This window comes from Eptesicus fuscus, chromosome 21 (genome assembly GCF_027574615.1).
Source record: "Eptesicus fuscus isolate TK198812 chromosome 21, DD_ASM_mEF_20220401, whole genome shotgun sequence".
Classification (NCBI taxonomy): domain Eukaryota; kingdom Metazoa; phylum Chordata; class Mammalia; order Chiroptera; family Vespertilionidae; genus Eptesicus; species Eptesicus fuscus.
In genome coordinates this window covers 27,540,292-27,556,325 of record NC_072493.1, presented here as the reverse complement: position 1 = coordinate 27,556,325, position 16,034 = coordinate 27,540,292, and the positions used below count along the sequence as shown (strand labels likewise).

The window sequence follows — 16,034 nt, the reverse complement described above, 5'->3', positions numbered from 1 at the left end:
TAATAAGGTATGACCTTTAATGCTGGCAAGCATTTTATCTTTAGAGATGAATATCATCATTTACCTTCTGTGGTCCAGATTTTCTGAAAAGGTTAAGATAGTGCCGCAGAGTACGGGAAGGCTTTTATTAAAGGCTTCAGCGGACACAGAACTGCTGGCCTATCTTTAAAGGAAAGTGGGGGGGGCGGGGGGGAGAGAGAGAGATAATAATTGTTAAGGAAAATACCGCGATGGAAAGAGAACATTCAGGAATGGAATAAGATGGAGTCGCTTTGGGGATGCTGAGGAGGACAAAGCAGCAGCAATTAGCACTGGGCTAGTCCCGATGTGATTACCACCCTGCTCAGGTAATCACCAGAAAGGTCAAATGTTAGTCTCACTGTCTTATGTGTGCTGCAAACTGCCACAAGCAATTTCTCCGAAGATTCTGGAATCCCCCTGGGGATGGCGCGAGCAGGACAGGCAGAGCGGGCTGCTGCTTCCTGGCTCAGGGCCTTTTGCTCAGGCTTCTGTCAGGCTGGTCTTCCTGCCCCTTTTCACCTACAACCTCATCTTTCACTCCTCCTGGTCTGACACTGTGCAGGGTTCAGCATGCCACAGTTATTACTGAACGTCTCATATGCCCTCAGAGAAGGTTTGAATTGTGACTCCAAACTCCAAAGACAATATTGGGCCTCAGATAAGTCCAAATGCCCTTTCTCCCAGCACCCACGCTATGCAGAGTTTAAAAGACAAAGGAGCCCTAACCAGTTTGGCTCCGTGAATAGAGCGTCGGCCTGCAGACTGAAGGGTCCCAGGTTCGATTCCGGTCAAGGGCATGTACCTTGGTTGCGGGCACATCCCCAATAGGGGGGTGTGCAGGAGGCAGCTGATCGATGTTTCTCTCTCATCAATGTTTCTAACTCTCTCTCTCTCTCTCTCTCTCTCTCTCTCTCTCTCTCTCTCTCTCCCTTCCTCGCTGTAAAAAATCAATAAAATATATTTTTTTTAAAAAGGAAAAATATATATAAGTATCCCTTTTAGTTCTTCCCAAGGCTTTAGTTCTTCCCATATAAAATGCTCTGAACTAGAAAGCTCATTCTCTCTAGAGTCCATAGTAAGTCTTTACATGATTCGCAAAAGTGTTGTATTCCCCATCTAATCTAAGAATAAGGGAATGCTAGCAACAAAACAAGCCCAATTATCGCTAAGTTCTGCTGCATGTTTTCATGACTTGGCAACTTATATAAAGTAAGTGTGCGTCTGTCAGTGAAGAATGCGGTGTGGGTTACCGAGAAGACACAGATAGAGAACGAAGGCTAACAGCTGTGAAACTAACGTGGAACAGACCACGATAATGACTTTTCATAGGCTCGGATCTGTCATGTCCCCACCTGTCTTTCCCTCAGCCCCTATGTGATGGATGTTCCCATCGCACCAGCTGAGGCAAAATTGAAATATTGTGCAAAGTACATTTAGATTGATTAAAAGACACAAGAGTTACCCAGCCCCATCGGAAATGACGACTGAACGACTGAATAACAACGGCCCCCGAACTGAGGACACCGGGGCATGTGAACCTTAGAATGAGGCCTCAATTTATGGTCTTTCTCTTTTTTGTAGATCAACCAAGCTCTAGACCGCAAGGAGGATGTAGTGAGATTATTTAAATTAATTCTACTTAAAAGATGCTAGTTTGGATAAAACCAAGCCATTAGTTATGATGGCAACCCAATTAAGCCCGTTTAGCACCCCTTATCTCAGCTGTTATAGTAATTGAGGAAGAAAAATAAATGGAAGACTCAGCCATCATTCCTTGTTACTTCAAGTACCAGGAACATATCAATCACGTTGAAAATACTACCTACCATTCTGTCCCTGAGAAAACAGCCCAATAAAAGCACTGCTAGCCGAAACCGGTGTGACTCAGTGGATAGAGCATCAGCCTGCAGACTGAAAGGTCCCAGGTTCGATTCCGGTCAAGGGCATGTACCTTGGTTGCGGGCACATCCCCAGTAGGAGGTGTGCAGGAGGCAGCTGATGGATGTTTCTCTCTCATCGATGTTTCTAACTCTCTATCCCTCTCTCTTCCTCTCTGTAAAAAAATCAATAAAATATATATATTAAAAAAAAAAAGCACTGCTGGCAGAGGCTAGGGTCAGAGCCACCTGCAGGCTGCTCGTGTAGCCCAGAGGGCGTGGCCCGGTGCCCCCTACACCTCGAAACGAGCCTGCTCCCAACTTAGCTGTGCCACCCTAGGTGTGTGACTTGTGCCCTCTCAGCCTCAGTTTCCCCACCTGCCCTGCTGGGTTGTTATAAGGACTGGAAATCATGAATACTAAACTCCTGGTGCCTAGTAAACACCTAATAAATATTTAAATGAGCTGACTTGAACTTCTGGACTTTCTAAATATATTAGTACAGGATCATCAGTATCCAAGGCAAACTATGAAATGCCCTCTGATGACCACCCTGTTGGTGGCCTGGGCATTTTTCTAGGGAAGGAGTGGGCCGGAGTCCTTCACTCAGAGTCAGGCTCTGTATCAGAAAATGCGCCAGAAAATGCCACCTTGGACATTGGCATCAGTTCATGGGACTTGCCTGTCTTTAGGGGGAGATTCAGCCAACTTTCATCTGCCTGCCAGCAGGACCTTTCCACCCTGACCAGCCAAGCCAACCCTCTTAACCATGCTGCTCTCAGACCTCCACTGGGAAAGGAAACTGATGTGAGCATTAAAATGCTTCCTGCAGTGCCCACCTATGCCAGCTCAGCTCCTCCTGCCAAGGTGTCTCCTAGCCGGCCCTCCTCTGTGTTCCTTATCCCCCAGTTCAGCTAATAGCACCACCAGCTGCACAGTCCCCAAGCTGGGACCCAATCACCTGCCTACGCATCACCCCCAGTCCAATTCTGGCTGTCAGTTCAGCCTCCTGAATCCAGCCCCCGCCCCTCCACTCCGACTGCCCTCACCTCAGCCCTCATTGTCAGTTCCCATTACTACCCTGGCATCCCAGCTGGTCTCCCTGTGTCCTCTCTCCTCACTCAAGTCCATGCCTTTCCGTGCCTCCAGCATCCTCTGCTTTTATCAAAGTGATTCTCCAGCTTAAAAGTCTTTGTACTTCTTCCCACAAAATAGCCACACTGTTTCCTCCTCCTGGAACAGCTTTCCCTCTCTCCGCAGAGCATTCTCACTTCCAGCACACTCAAATGCCATCTTTTCATGAAGCCTCTGATCTGTCCCCAGGCAGTTAATTACTCCATGCCACAAGCCCCCTGACGGTAATCCCTGTATCTCTTCCCGCACTTACAGTGCTGTTCTGCATCTGTTCATGTGTCTGTTCCGGCCATACTGTTAGCGTTTCAAGAGCAGGCACCCTGTGCCATTGATTTTTCTGTACATCCACCCAGCCACAGAGTAGAGTCCCAATGAGTGATTTTTGACTGAATGAATAAAAGGGAAGTGCCAGGTTTAACATGGCCTCCAAACCAGCACTTCCCCTATTTTTTTCCTTTTCTCTAAAGTTGGCAAAATGGAAACAAAAAGCCAAACAGTTGACTTTTTAAAACAGTCCATTATTTCAGATTATTGTCTCTTCTAAAAGAAGTTTTTATCCCAATTATGTGAATAATTAGAAATTATTCGTGCATGGGGGGGGGGTCCCCTTAGCCCAGCCTGCACCCTCTTCAATCCGGGACCCCTTGGGGGGTTAGATCCAGGAACGGGCCTAACCTCGCAATCAGACATCCCCCTCACAATCCTGGACTGCTGTCCCCAACTGCCCCCTCCCTGCCAGCCTGGTCACTCCTAACTGACCCCCTCCCTGCCGGCCTGCTCACCCCTTATTGTCCCCCCTGCCGGCCTGGTCACCCCCAACTTCCCCCCTCTGCCAGCCGTCTTATTTATTTTGCTTAGCATGATACTCTCAAGATCCATCCATGTTGTCACAAATGACAGTATTTCATCTCATTGCTGAGTAGTAGGATAAGAACTATATGATTTCACTCAGATGTGGGATATAAAACAGAAAGCAGCAAATGACAAATCAAACAAACAAACTCATAGACACAGACAGCAGTGTAGTGGTTACCAGAGGGGAAGGGGATGGGGAGGTTGAAGAGGGAAAAGAAGGGTCAAATGTATGGTGATGAGAGGAGACTAGACTTGGGGTGGTGAGCACACCGTGCAATATGCAGATGATGTAGTCTAGAACTGTACACCTGAGATTTATGTAAACTCATTAACAAATGTTGCCCCAATAAATTTAATTTTTTAAAATGCTTATGCATTCAAAAGTAATGAGATTCTTGGTTTATGGGGAAGATGCCAGAAATTTTGTAAAATACTGATACTGAAAAGCCATAGTAAACAGAACATAGGGACGAACAAAACAATACAAAGGATGGCCTTATAGAGAAGAAACCTAGTCCAGGCTCCCTTTCAAGCACAGCTGAAGATACGTTTAGAGCCCTGTTCTTTTGAAGTAAAAGCTCTGGCATGATTTGCTGACAGCTGCTTGCTGAAGGCTCATGCAATGTACAGAAACACAGTGGGAACTCAGTGGGGAGGAGGTTGCCCCACTCATGCATCCTGGCCCTGTAAACAGCCTCCGCTCCTGCATTCTGACTGCCCTCGCCTCAGCCCTCACTGTCAGTCTCAATTAAAGTAGCTGGGTGCCCCACCTTTGCTCAGGCGCCCTCATCTGTACTTTGCCTCCTCTTAATTCATCCTGTCTTCTGATTTTCCTCCCAGAATTTGGGCCTCAGTCTCCCTTGAGACACCAGATAAGTTCTCTGTCCTTGGCCCTGGCATGGACTCCCTGCTCTGAGCCCCAGTTGCACAGACCCCATTGCACACACAGTTCTCTTCTCCCGCAAATGAGACAGGGAGGCCTTGAATGTAGACACAGTCACTACTCTCAGAATAGAAGCATGGTAGAAATGGAAAACTTGGGGAATAGAAACACGGAGAACCGTCCTGATGCTTAGAGCCCATGGACTCAGAAATGAGCTTCCTATTTCTCTCCCATTGTAGTTTTCACATAGGCAGCCTTACTTTGCACACTGCTCCCCACCTAACACCACCTGTACTCATGATTCCAGGGGACTCTTGATGACATAAATGGCTTTGGAGTCTTATCTTTCTTGTCTGGGGATTGTAACGTGTGAGAAGCTGGTCCCTTGTATGCAGGTGTTTATAGCAGCACTAGAGGCCCAGCGTACGGAATTCGTGAATGGGTACAGTCCCTAGGCCTGGCCTGCGATCAGGGACATCTTCCCCAGCTGCCTGCAGCTGGCCCTGCCCCCCGCCGCCACCCACCCCCGGTTCCCTGTTCGCCATCGGGTGATAGGTGCCTGATGGCCGGGGGAAGGGACTGAGAGGTTGGCTGTTCCCACCCGCTCACCGGCCCTGCCCCCACCACGGGTGGCCATGAGGCTATCAGAGCCTGCCAGCCAGGGAAAGGGACCAAGAGGTGGTCAGTGCGCCTCATAGTGACTGGTCCAGCGGTCATTTTGGTCATTCTGCAATTAGGTTCAATTTGCATATTACCCTTTTATTATATAGAATAGAGGCCTAGTGCACGGATGGGGGGCCAACTGGCCTGCCCTGAAGGGGGTCCCGGATTGGGGTGGGGAGTTCCCGCTGGGGGTGGGGCTGGGCTGGGTGAGGGGCTGCAGGCAGTTTGTAGGTCGGCCACGCCCCCAGCTTTGTCAGGAAGGACGTCCAGAATGACGTCTGGAAGATGTCCGGTCTATCCAGTCTAATTAGCATATTACCCTTTTATTAGTATAGATTGTTCATAATAGATAAAAAATAGAAATGACCCAAATGTCTGATAAACAAAGCATTATCTGTTCATAGAGTAAAATATTATTCAGCCATAAAAAGGAATGAAGTACAGATTCATGCTATCGCATAGATGAACCTTAGAAATATAATGTTAAGTGAAAGAAGCCAAACACAAAAGATCACATTTTATATAATTCCATCTATAGAAATTTCCAGAAAACAGAAATCTATAGAGAAAAAAAGCAGATTAGTGATGCCTAGGGCTGGAAGTGGATAAGGAGAGTTAGTACAAGTGGGCCCAAAGTGGGTTTTTTTGCGGGGAGGAGGGATAAGGAGTGATGGAAATGTTCTAAAATTAGATAGCGGCGATAGTTGCACAACTCTAAATTTACTCAATATGAACTAATTGTTTTAAAAAAAGAGTGAGAGACAAGAAAGTAAAGTATAATTGGACAAAATATTTCTAAATCCCTGTGTAACTTTTGAGATTATATTTCTTTTTCTAATTAGTATAGTAATCATGGTTATTATAAAGAAAATTAAAAAGAAGTATTATTTGAATGTTAATTACCTGGAGAGATAAACGTTATTTAGGCTTTGCTATATTTCTTTCTCATCTTTTTCTAATCACATATATTTTTTTGATTAGGATCACACTGTTTTTCATTGTGTCTCTTACAAGATTTTTTTTTCTTCCTGAGTAATGGAACCTATCAGAAAAATCTCAATGTTTTCTGGCTAAGTACAAATCCTGTTTGGCCAGAATTCTGAATTAAATAAAATTCCTATATGATTTTTTCTCATCACATCCACACTCATATCATCAAAGCTGGGAGACCCATATACACACATGTTCTGTTGTACTGACGTCGGCTCTGTAGGTCTCCCACAAAGAGCAATATACTGTTAGTCATGTAAATAAGGGAAAAATGGAAGACTGCTTTTCACCCTCTCTCCCAATGCTTGACGCCCACCGCACACGCCAATATAATAAAACCTTGTGCTCACTAGTCTGGCCCAGATGGAGGGTTGTGTCATGATCACCAATCATCCCTTTCACTTTCTGGGAAAGAGCACGTGGTGTGGGAATACCGTGTCTTCAGGCCACAGGTCTCACACCGGTGATACACTGACCTTAGCCTGGGACAAGTTACTTAATCTAGCTGAGTCCCAGTTTCCTCGTCCTGGAAATGAGGGAAAACTAGAAAGTAGGACCCCGAATGCTCCAAGCAGCCACCTCTCTGGTCTGCTTGGACTTTTCCTCCTCTGAATAGTAGCGGGTGTTCGGTTTCTCTACATAAATCCTCCCTTTTTGTCAGTTGGATGAGCCTGCTTCTCATAGAAAATGCACAGCTCTACCCCAAATAAACCGAGAGCGCAAAGTCCAAGTGTAAAATAGTGAACCAACCAGACCAAGGGCATAGCCCGGCCGGCAACAGGCCTGATGCCCAGCTCGAGCTGCCAGCTCAGCCTCTCGTGGGCAGTTATCCCAGCTCAGAGTAAAAAGTGCGAGTTAAATTGTCCTGGTTTGAAATCAAGAAGTGGGTCAGTTTGGTCCTGTCTTGGTCGTGTGATGTGCTGAGAGGTATGATAAGCTGTCCATGCTGAGTGGGGTCAACAAAGCCAGCAATGGGCGCATGAGGTGGCCAGTGCCGGGAAGACCCAGGCAGGCTGCCAACTCCATGAAGTCAGTGCCTCTCTTAAAGCCACAGTCCTCTGGATGGAATGGACTCCATTATCGAGATTCATGGGAAAGAAATGGGGACCATTTCCCCCACGTCTTGCCAGTGTTTGGCAGCATGAGCACTTGGAAGCTCATGAATAATCCACCAACATTTGAAGGCTGGGGGTGGGGAGTTGTTGAATGGGCACGGAGTTCCAGTTGGGAAAGATGAAAAATTCATGAGATGGATGTGGTGATGTGAATGTATTTAATACCACTGACACTTAAAAACGTTTAGGAAGGGCCCTGGCTGGTTTGGCTCAGTGGATAGAGTGTCCGCCTGCGGACTGAAGGGTCCTGGGTTCGACTCTGGTCAAGGGCACATGCCTGGGTTGCAGGCTTGGTTCCCGGTGGGGGGCCTGCAGGAGGCAGGTGGTCAATGATTGTCTCTCATCATTGATGTTTCTATCTCTCTCTCCCCTCTCCCTTCCTCTCTGAGGTCAATAAAAACATTTTTTTTTTAATGTTTAGGAAGGTAAATTTTGTTGTGTATATTTTACCAAAATTAAAAGTTCATAGATGCCATGGCTGGTGTGCTCAGTGGTTAGAGTGTCTGCCGAAAGGGCTCAGGTTCAATTCCCAGTCAAGGGCATGTGCCTGGGTTGTGGGTTCGCTCCCTGACCCTGATCTGTCTCTCTCATATCGAGGTTTCCCTCCTCTGTTTGTCTCTCTCTCCCTCTCCCTCCTTCCCTTCCCCTGTCTCTGAAAAACAATGGAAAAAATATCCTCAGGTGAGGATTAACAAAAAAAATAGTAGCTCATAGGGGGAAAAAATTAAAATAATAATTTTAAAACACAAGTCATGGTTTAGGGACTTCATTTTGCTTTCATGGTTGAAATAAGAGCCTGAAGAATCTACCTACATCATTCTGACATGGACAGTAAAGGTTGGAGAAGGAGGCCTGAGACTCAACTGGTTAATGTGAGCCCATCCTAAACCTCTCCGGGCCTCAGCCTCAGAACACCTAAGACAAAGGCGTCCGGGATCAGCTGCTCTGAACCAGCGCGGAGCCCACAGCTGCAATTCTGGTGTCCGCTGACCATCCCCCCCTCCCCCCTCCCCCCCCAAGTGTTAATGTAGGTGCATTTCTCCGAGGCAGGGCCATGACCGTCATCAGGGCCCCAAAGGGGAACCCACCTCCCATTCAGTTTAAGAGCCACTGACAGGTAGGATTCCTGTCTCAGGGCCCTCCCACCTTCTAACACCATGCAGACGGAGCCCCTGCACACGCAAGGCGGCCTCTCCACATGTTCAGAAGTTGGACGTCCTCTGACCCTTGCGGGAGACAGGGGAGATGAGCTGAATGGTTCTAGTTCTATATCGCAGGAGTTTTCCTCAAACTGAGGCTTTTTTTTTTCTTCTATTGAAATAGAAAATCGATGAAGGTGGGCACAATAGCATGCTTGGTTCTGATATTTGATTATGCAGAGAAGTTCCTTGGGGGCTGGGGTTGCTGGTGGAAAGGGGATGGGAAGGGATGAGGGATTTTTGCTGAGTGCTGAGAAATACCTAGAAGCTCCAGTATTTAGTTCCTGGGGCCCCGGAACTATTGGAGCAAAATGGCTTGTGAAGAATCATTATGGGTTTTGTTTTGTTTTTCTTTATTGATTAAGGTATTACATATATGTCACTATCCCCTCATTGCCCCCCACACCCCCATTGTGTCTGTGTCCATTGGTTATGCTTATATACATGCATATGAGTCCTTTGATTGATCGCTTCCCCTTCCCCCCACCCTCCCCTGCCTTCCCTCTGAGGTTTGACAGTCAGATCAATGCTTCTTTGTCTCTGGATCTGTTTTTGTCCATCAGTTTATGAATGACATCATGTGATGTTTACTCACAAATGAGTGAGATCATGTGATGTTTATCTTTCTCTGACTGACTTAGCATAATGCTCTCCAGGTCCATCCACACTGTTGCAAATGGTAAGAGTTCCTTCCTTTTTACTGCAGCGTAGTATTCCATTGTGTAGATATACCACAGTTTTTTAATCCACTCATCTGCTGATGGGCACTTAGGCTGTTTCCAAATATTAGCTATGGTGAATTGTGCTGCTATGAACATAGGAGTGCATATATCCTTTCTGATTGGTGTTTTTGGTTTCTTGGGATATAGTCCTAGAAGTGGGATCACTGGGTCAAATAGGAGTTCTATTTTTAGTTTTTTGAGGAAACTCCATACTGTTCTCCACAGTGTCTATACCACCAGCACTGCCCGAGGGTTCCTTTTTCTCTACATCCTCACCAGCACTTGTCATTTGTTGATGATAGCCACTCTGACAGGTGTGAGATGATGCCTCATTGTCATTTTGATTTGCATCTCTTGGATGAGTAGTGACTTTGAGCACGTTTTCATATGTTTCTTGGCCTTCCTTATGTCCTCTTTCAAAAAATATCTATTTAGGTCTGTTGCCCATTTTTTGATTGGATTGTTTATCTTCCTTTTGTTAAGTTGTATGAGTTCCCTGTAAATGTTTGGTACTGGCACAAGAACAGATATATAGACCAATGGAATAGAATAGAGAACCCAGAAATCAACCCAAACCACTATGCTCAATTAATATTTGACAAAGGAGGCAAGAGCATACAATGGAGTCAAGACAGTATCTTTAATAAATGGTGTTGGGAAAATTGGACAGATACATGCAAAAAATGAACTAGACCACCAACTTACACCATACACAAGAATAAATTCAAAATGGATAAAGGACTTAAATGTAAGATGGGAGACCATAAAAATCTTAGAGGAATCCACAGGCAGCAAAATCTCAGACATATGCCGAAGCAATATCTTCACCGACACAGCTCCTAGGGCAATAGAAACTAAAGAGAAAATAAACAAATGGGACTACATCAAAATAAAAAGCTTCTGCACAGCCCTGACTGGTTTGGCTCAGTGGATAGAGCGTCGGCCTGCAGACTCAAGGGTCCCAGGTTCAATTCCGGTCAAGGGCATGTACCTTGGTTGTGGGCACATCCCCAGTAGGAGGTGTGCAGGAGGCAGCTGATCGATGTTTCTCTCTCATCAATGTTTCTCACTCTCTCTCCCTCTCCCTTCCTATCTGTAAAAAAATCAATAAAATATATTTTTTAAAAAAAAAAGCTTCTGCACAGCAAAAGAAACGATCCACAAAACAACAAGAAAGCCCACTGCATGGGAGAACATATTTGCCAATGTTATCTCTGATAAGGGTGAAGAATCATTATTTTTTAATTACATTTGAATTTTGGATGGTGATTTTCCTCCCCCCTGTGCATATAAGCTGGGAGAGGCTCTTTCCCTGGGGATTTTGAAAATCCTCTCGTTACCTTATCAATGAAAAAAGCAAGTTCATTTTATTTGACTTCAGAAAAAGACATCATCAGGCTGGCCTGGGAATAACGCATGCGGAATTGAAGACAGTAGTATAATTAAGTTCACAAAAGGCCCATTCATATGCCCTATTTCAGATATTCATAATGCCTTCTCATCCATTCTACCAAGTGACTTCATAATATATTCAGAGTGGAGAAAAATATAGTGGATTCCTCTGAGATATTCAATTAGTTCAGTAAAAAGAAAAAAAATAATTTTTCAATAAAGAAATTCAACCAAATGACTAAAGCTGACATTGGGTAACCAAGTTCAAAGTAATGATCCATTTCCTTTGAGTTCTTGCTCTAACAAAAGATGATATGCTGCCATTAGAAATAGCAATCCTTCTGATCGTTAATTACAGCTGTGTTCCTATCTTAGCAGACATGTATTTGCATGTTTACTCTGGAACTGTCTTCAGGGGTGGATATATGTAAAGTTCCACCAGCCCCACTAGACAGTATCTGTTCTCACTGCTTCACAGTGAGCTTCCTTCAAGCGGGTTTCTTCCCCACTAATGGAAGACCTCTCCCAAAAAGTCACCTGCAACGTGCTCCTTGCAGGATCCCATTGCTTCTCTCTACTCCTTATCCTTTTGGGCATCATAACACATCGCCTCATCTTCCAGTTCATCTCCCCTGTCTCCTGCAAACCGTCACCTGCTCTTTAAACTTGGGGCGTTCTACACAGCCATCTACACCCCTCCCTCATTCTGCACTTTAACCTAATTTGCTAGGAACGTTTCAAAAGTATCTGTGTTGACAATGTCCCTATTGCCAACCCAGCCCTGGCATTTCCCCTAAGCTCTGTGCACCTGCACATGTTGCACTGAATACAGGGCTTATTAGCACCATCAAATCTGAACTGTCTTTCCATTCCCCACTACCTTCTGCGCTTCTTCTGGCGCCTCACCTGAGAGCCCTGTTACCAAGAAAAGACATTTCTTTCCTGCTCAAACCACCCACATCATGACGCAATCCATCATGACGCAATCCAATGTCCAACATCTCCTGTCAATACCACTGTGTGTTTCTAAAAGTGAGTCAGGTCAGGCTGTTTCACTGCCCTTCTGAAGACCCTCCAGTGGAACTTGTCATGATAGTCAAGGCCCCATGCCCTACGGGACATCTCCAGCCTCATCCCCTTGCCGTGCTCACAGACAGCAGGGGACAGCCACGATGTCTGACAACCTTGCCTGTATCCACACAGGTCAGGAGCGCAGGATGAGCCACAGCCAATTTGAGCGCGGGATGAGCCGCAGCAGAATGCCTCGTGATCCCCCCAGAACTGTGGGCATGGGAGGCTTGTGAGGAGCTGCTATGGTCCACTTCTCACTGGCCTCCCTAACCCCCTGGGAGGCTGTCACAAGACAGTTTCTCGTCATCTTCCGGGTTCTGATGAGGGGCGAGGCTTTCTGCCCACCCCTCTTGGAGTGCAGCTGCAGACAGTAAAACCACTGAGAGGCAGCTTGAAATTGGCTCCTCAGCCCCGGGGTCTCCCTTCATCTGTGATGCAGCCAGCTGCCCCCTGGGGCTTGGGTGTCACCTGCACACAGGCCATCTTTGCCTACTCATCCTTTGACTGTCCCTGTAAGTAATAAGCTGCCTGAATCTAAAAAGGACTCATTCTTTCTTCACCAACAGAATCTGTCAGACCCAGCCTGGCCTTGCGCTGGACACCCACGCTCTGAGCTCAGATATTCACTACCTTCCACCCCATGTGATCCAGAACTTGAATCAAAACCGAATGTGCACTTCAAGGAAAAAGAAAAACACAGGAGGAGATAAAATAAAATTAAGCTTGTAAATCTGGTTCAGTGCAAATGAGGATAGGAAAAATAGAATGGGGCCAGACATTAGGTCAGTACCCGTGCATAAAATTAGAGCACAGTCATTTCAGACACACAGCAAATCCTTTTGGAATAAGGCAAATCCATACACTTACTAACTACAGTTAGGGCAAATGTGGCTCTAACTTTCCTCACAGAAAATTTGGACTATTAATGGATGCTTTGTCCCAAGAGCCAACCTCTAATTCATAGATGATTAAAAGTGAATTTAAAGAAAGGTAAATGAAATCATGCTGAGTCATACCAAGATTAAATAGGCTTTTCTTTTTTTTAAAATTTTTTTTTCTCATTTTTTATTAAGGTATTATATGTGTACATATCTTACCATTGTAAACAGCCTTTTCTTTAGGTGAGTTTATAAGGGCTTCTTTTCTTTTTTATATAATATATATATAAATATATATATTTAAATTGATTTCAGAGAGGAAGGGGGAGGGAGAGAGAGAAACATCAATGATGAAAGAGAATCATTGACTGGCTGCCTCCTGCATGCCCCCTGCTGGGGATCGAGCCTGCAATCTGGGCATGTGCCCTTGTCCGGAATCAAACCCAGGACCCTTCAGTTCACAGGTCAACACTCTACCCACTGAGTCAAACCGGGTTGGGCTATAAGGGCTCCTTAAAATAATGTTTCCTAAAGTGAAAATCATATAGTAGCTGAAATTTTTTAAGATGAAGCTTTATGTATAAGACCCAAAGATTATGTTATAGCCAGCCTGTGGTTTTATTTCTCATAACTAACCCACCTTCTCAGACTGTCCTGTGCTGCCCACCAGCCCCCGTGGCACCGTCACCCCGACCAGCCCCCATGACACCATCACCCCGACCAGCCCCCGTGACACCATCACCCCGACCAGCCCCCGTAACACCATCACCCCGACCAGCCCCCGTGACACCATCACCCCGACCAGCCCCCGTGACACCGTCACCCCAACCAGCCCCCAGGGCACCGTCACCCCGACCAGCCCCCGTGACACCGTCACCCCGACCAGCCCCCGTGACACCATCACCCCGACCAGCCCCCGTGACACCATCACCCTGACCAGCCCCTGTGACACCATCACCCCGACCAGCCCCCGTGACACCATCACCCCGACCAGCCCCTTTTGTGTGTTTTTTCAGACCATTTTTTTACTTACAAAAGAAAACCCTGGAAGGGCTCCCTCTGCAACCAACTACCCATTCAGTGTAGAGCTATTCCCCATGAAACATGGTCTTCTCTCCTGGAATCTCTACCTTCCTGTGCCACCAACATACGGGAATACTTGGGTATCTATAATAATAAAAGTGTAATATGCTAAATGGACTGTTCAGCCAAAAGACCTTCCGGCCGACCTTCTGGACAAAGCTGGGGCTGCAAGGGCCGAGGCAAGCCGCCGCAGCTGTGAGGGCCGAGCCCCTTGCACGAATTTCGTGCATCAGGCCTCTAGTATTTAGATAAAAGGTTGAATTTTTTATAATACATTTTTATTGACTTCAGAAAGGAAGGGAGGAGAGAGAGAGAGAGGGAGAAACGTCCATGATGGAGAGAATCATTGATCGGTTGCCTCCTGTACACCCCACACTGGGGATCGAGCCTGCAACCCGGGCATGTGCCCTGACTGGGAATTGAACTGTGACTTCCTGGTTCATGGGTCAACGTTCAACCACTGAGCCACACCGGCCAGGCAAAAGGTTGAATTAGGAGCAAGGAAATGTCCCTTTGTTATCTCCATTATCAGAGTGACTTTCAGAGTGTTAGTATGACTTGTGTGTTAGAAGCTCGGCATTCTAAAGGTGAAGGCTGAAGAACTTAAATCAAAAGTCGTATGTATGATGACAGGCTTGGAGACCACTAAGCTTTATACAGATGTGTAAGCTCTTACCTTTAGTCCTGTTTGAACCCCTTTAATCATCCAGGTGTCTGGCGTCGGGGAAGTGTTGTGCAGCGCTCCTCTTCGTTTTAGCAGCTGTGCACTCACATCGCCCTCTTCCCTAGGCGACCCGCCTGCCACCGGCACTGGGACTTTGCTGATCACCCTGGAGGACGTGAACGACAACGCTCCCTTCATCTACCCCACGGCGGCCGAAGTCTGCGATGATGCCAAAAACCTCAGCGTAGTCATTTTGGGAGCCTCAGATAAGGATCTGCACCCAAATACAGATCCTTTCAAATTTGAAATCTATAAGCAAGCTGTTCCTGATAAAGTCTGGAAGGTCTCCAAGATCAACAGTAAGTCAGCCAGACGTTCCACACTTACTCTTGTGGCTTTAGCCTAGTGGCTCTGGCTTGGTTTCTTTCCCCAAATTGTTCCTCCTTTCCTCTCTCTTGTGTGTTCTCAAATGGTTTATTTCAAGTTATTTATGCACTATAAATATTGATAATTTTCCCACCAGAAAATGAATATGTAAATATATTAAATATGAGTTCCTTATAATGCAAACATGAAAGTTTTCTCTATTGCTTCCTCTCTTTTCTTTTCTATACTGGACACAGTATAATCTCTGCCCTGTATGGACTGTACACTCTATGGTGTGCATAGTATATGCTGTGTACTCTACACCTTACACTGTACACTCTATACAGCACACCCTGTACTATACGCCTTACTGTACACTGTATGCTGTCCACCCTGTATTGTACACTCTGTACTATACACTATACTGCACACCGTCCACTCTATACTGTATATCATATACTGTACACCTGGTACTATACACTCTGTGCTTTACATCCTATACTGCACAGCGCTATACAGTACACACACCCAGTCTCCAGCCTTCAAGAGCCAGGGTCTCTGCTTCTCCCTAAGCATGTCTTGGCTCGGCTGTCTCTCCTCTCTCCAATAACTGTGCTTACATTAACTTTCGCCAGCACCGTGGAGAGTTGCTTCCTGGTGAACTTGCTTTTATAAAAGACTAAGGAGAAGAGGAGCACCGGTTTGGGTCTCCAGCTTCCATTTTATGCTGCAGGCCTCCTCACAACTGACTTCGTCTTTATTATGACCTTGGCCTTTACTTTCAACTTTGATATCTTCTTTCATCTATCCTGTCCCTCATTTATGAAACTCGCAAGCAGTGTCCCTTCCTGCCAATCTTTCCATGCGGGCATGTGGTATTGAAAACTTGGCCCAGCATGTATCACCTGCCTTATTGAGACTGAAACCCCAATATATTGAGTAATGAAGTACCCCTCTATCCACAATACCTCACCCACTTTCCTCCTCGCTAAGTTCACCTTGCCTGGAAATAAAGCCAAAAGCCAGAACTCACGCCTTAGATATACGCTCTGTCATCAGTAATGAACGGCTCCTGCCATTGACCCAGTCAGGGCTCCCTCTTCTTACATCAGTGGTAGAAT

At 46.0% G+C, this 16,034-nt stretch overlaps 1 protein-coding gene across 1 annotated transcript in view; it reads left to right on the top strand.

The window, feature by feature from the left end:
- Positions 1–16,034, top strand: part of CDH13 (cadherin 13) — a 1,044,015-nt gene that overhangs the window by 1,018,643 nt on the left and 9,338 nt on the right. The window contains exon 12 of the mRNA XM_008139707.3: positions 14,673–14,906. Within this exon, the coding sequence (XP_008137929.2) occupies positions 14,673–14,906 (234 nt within the window). The remainder of the gene's footprint in view (positions 1–14,672; positions 14,907–16,034) is intronic.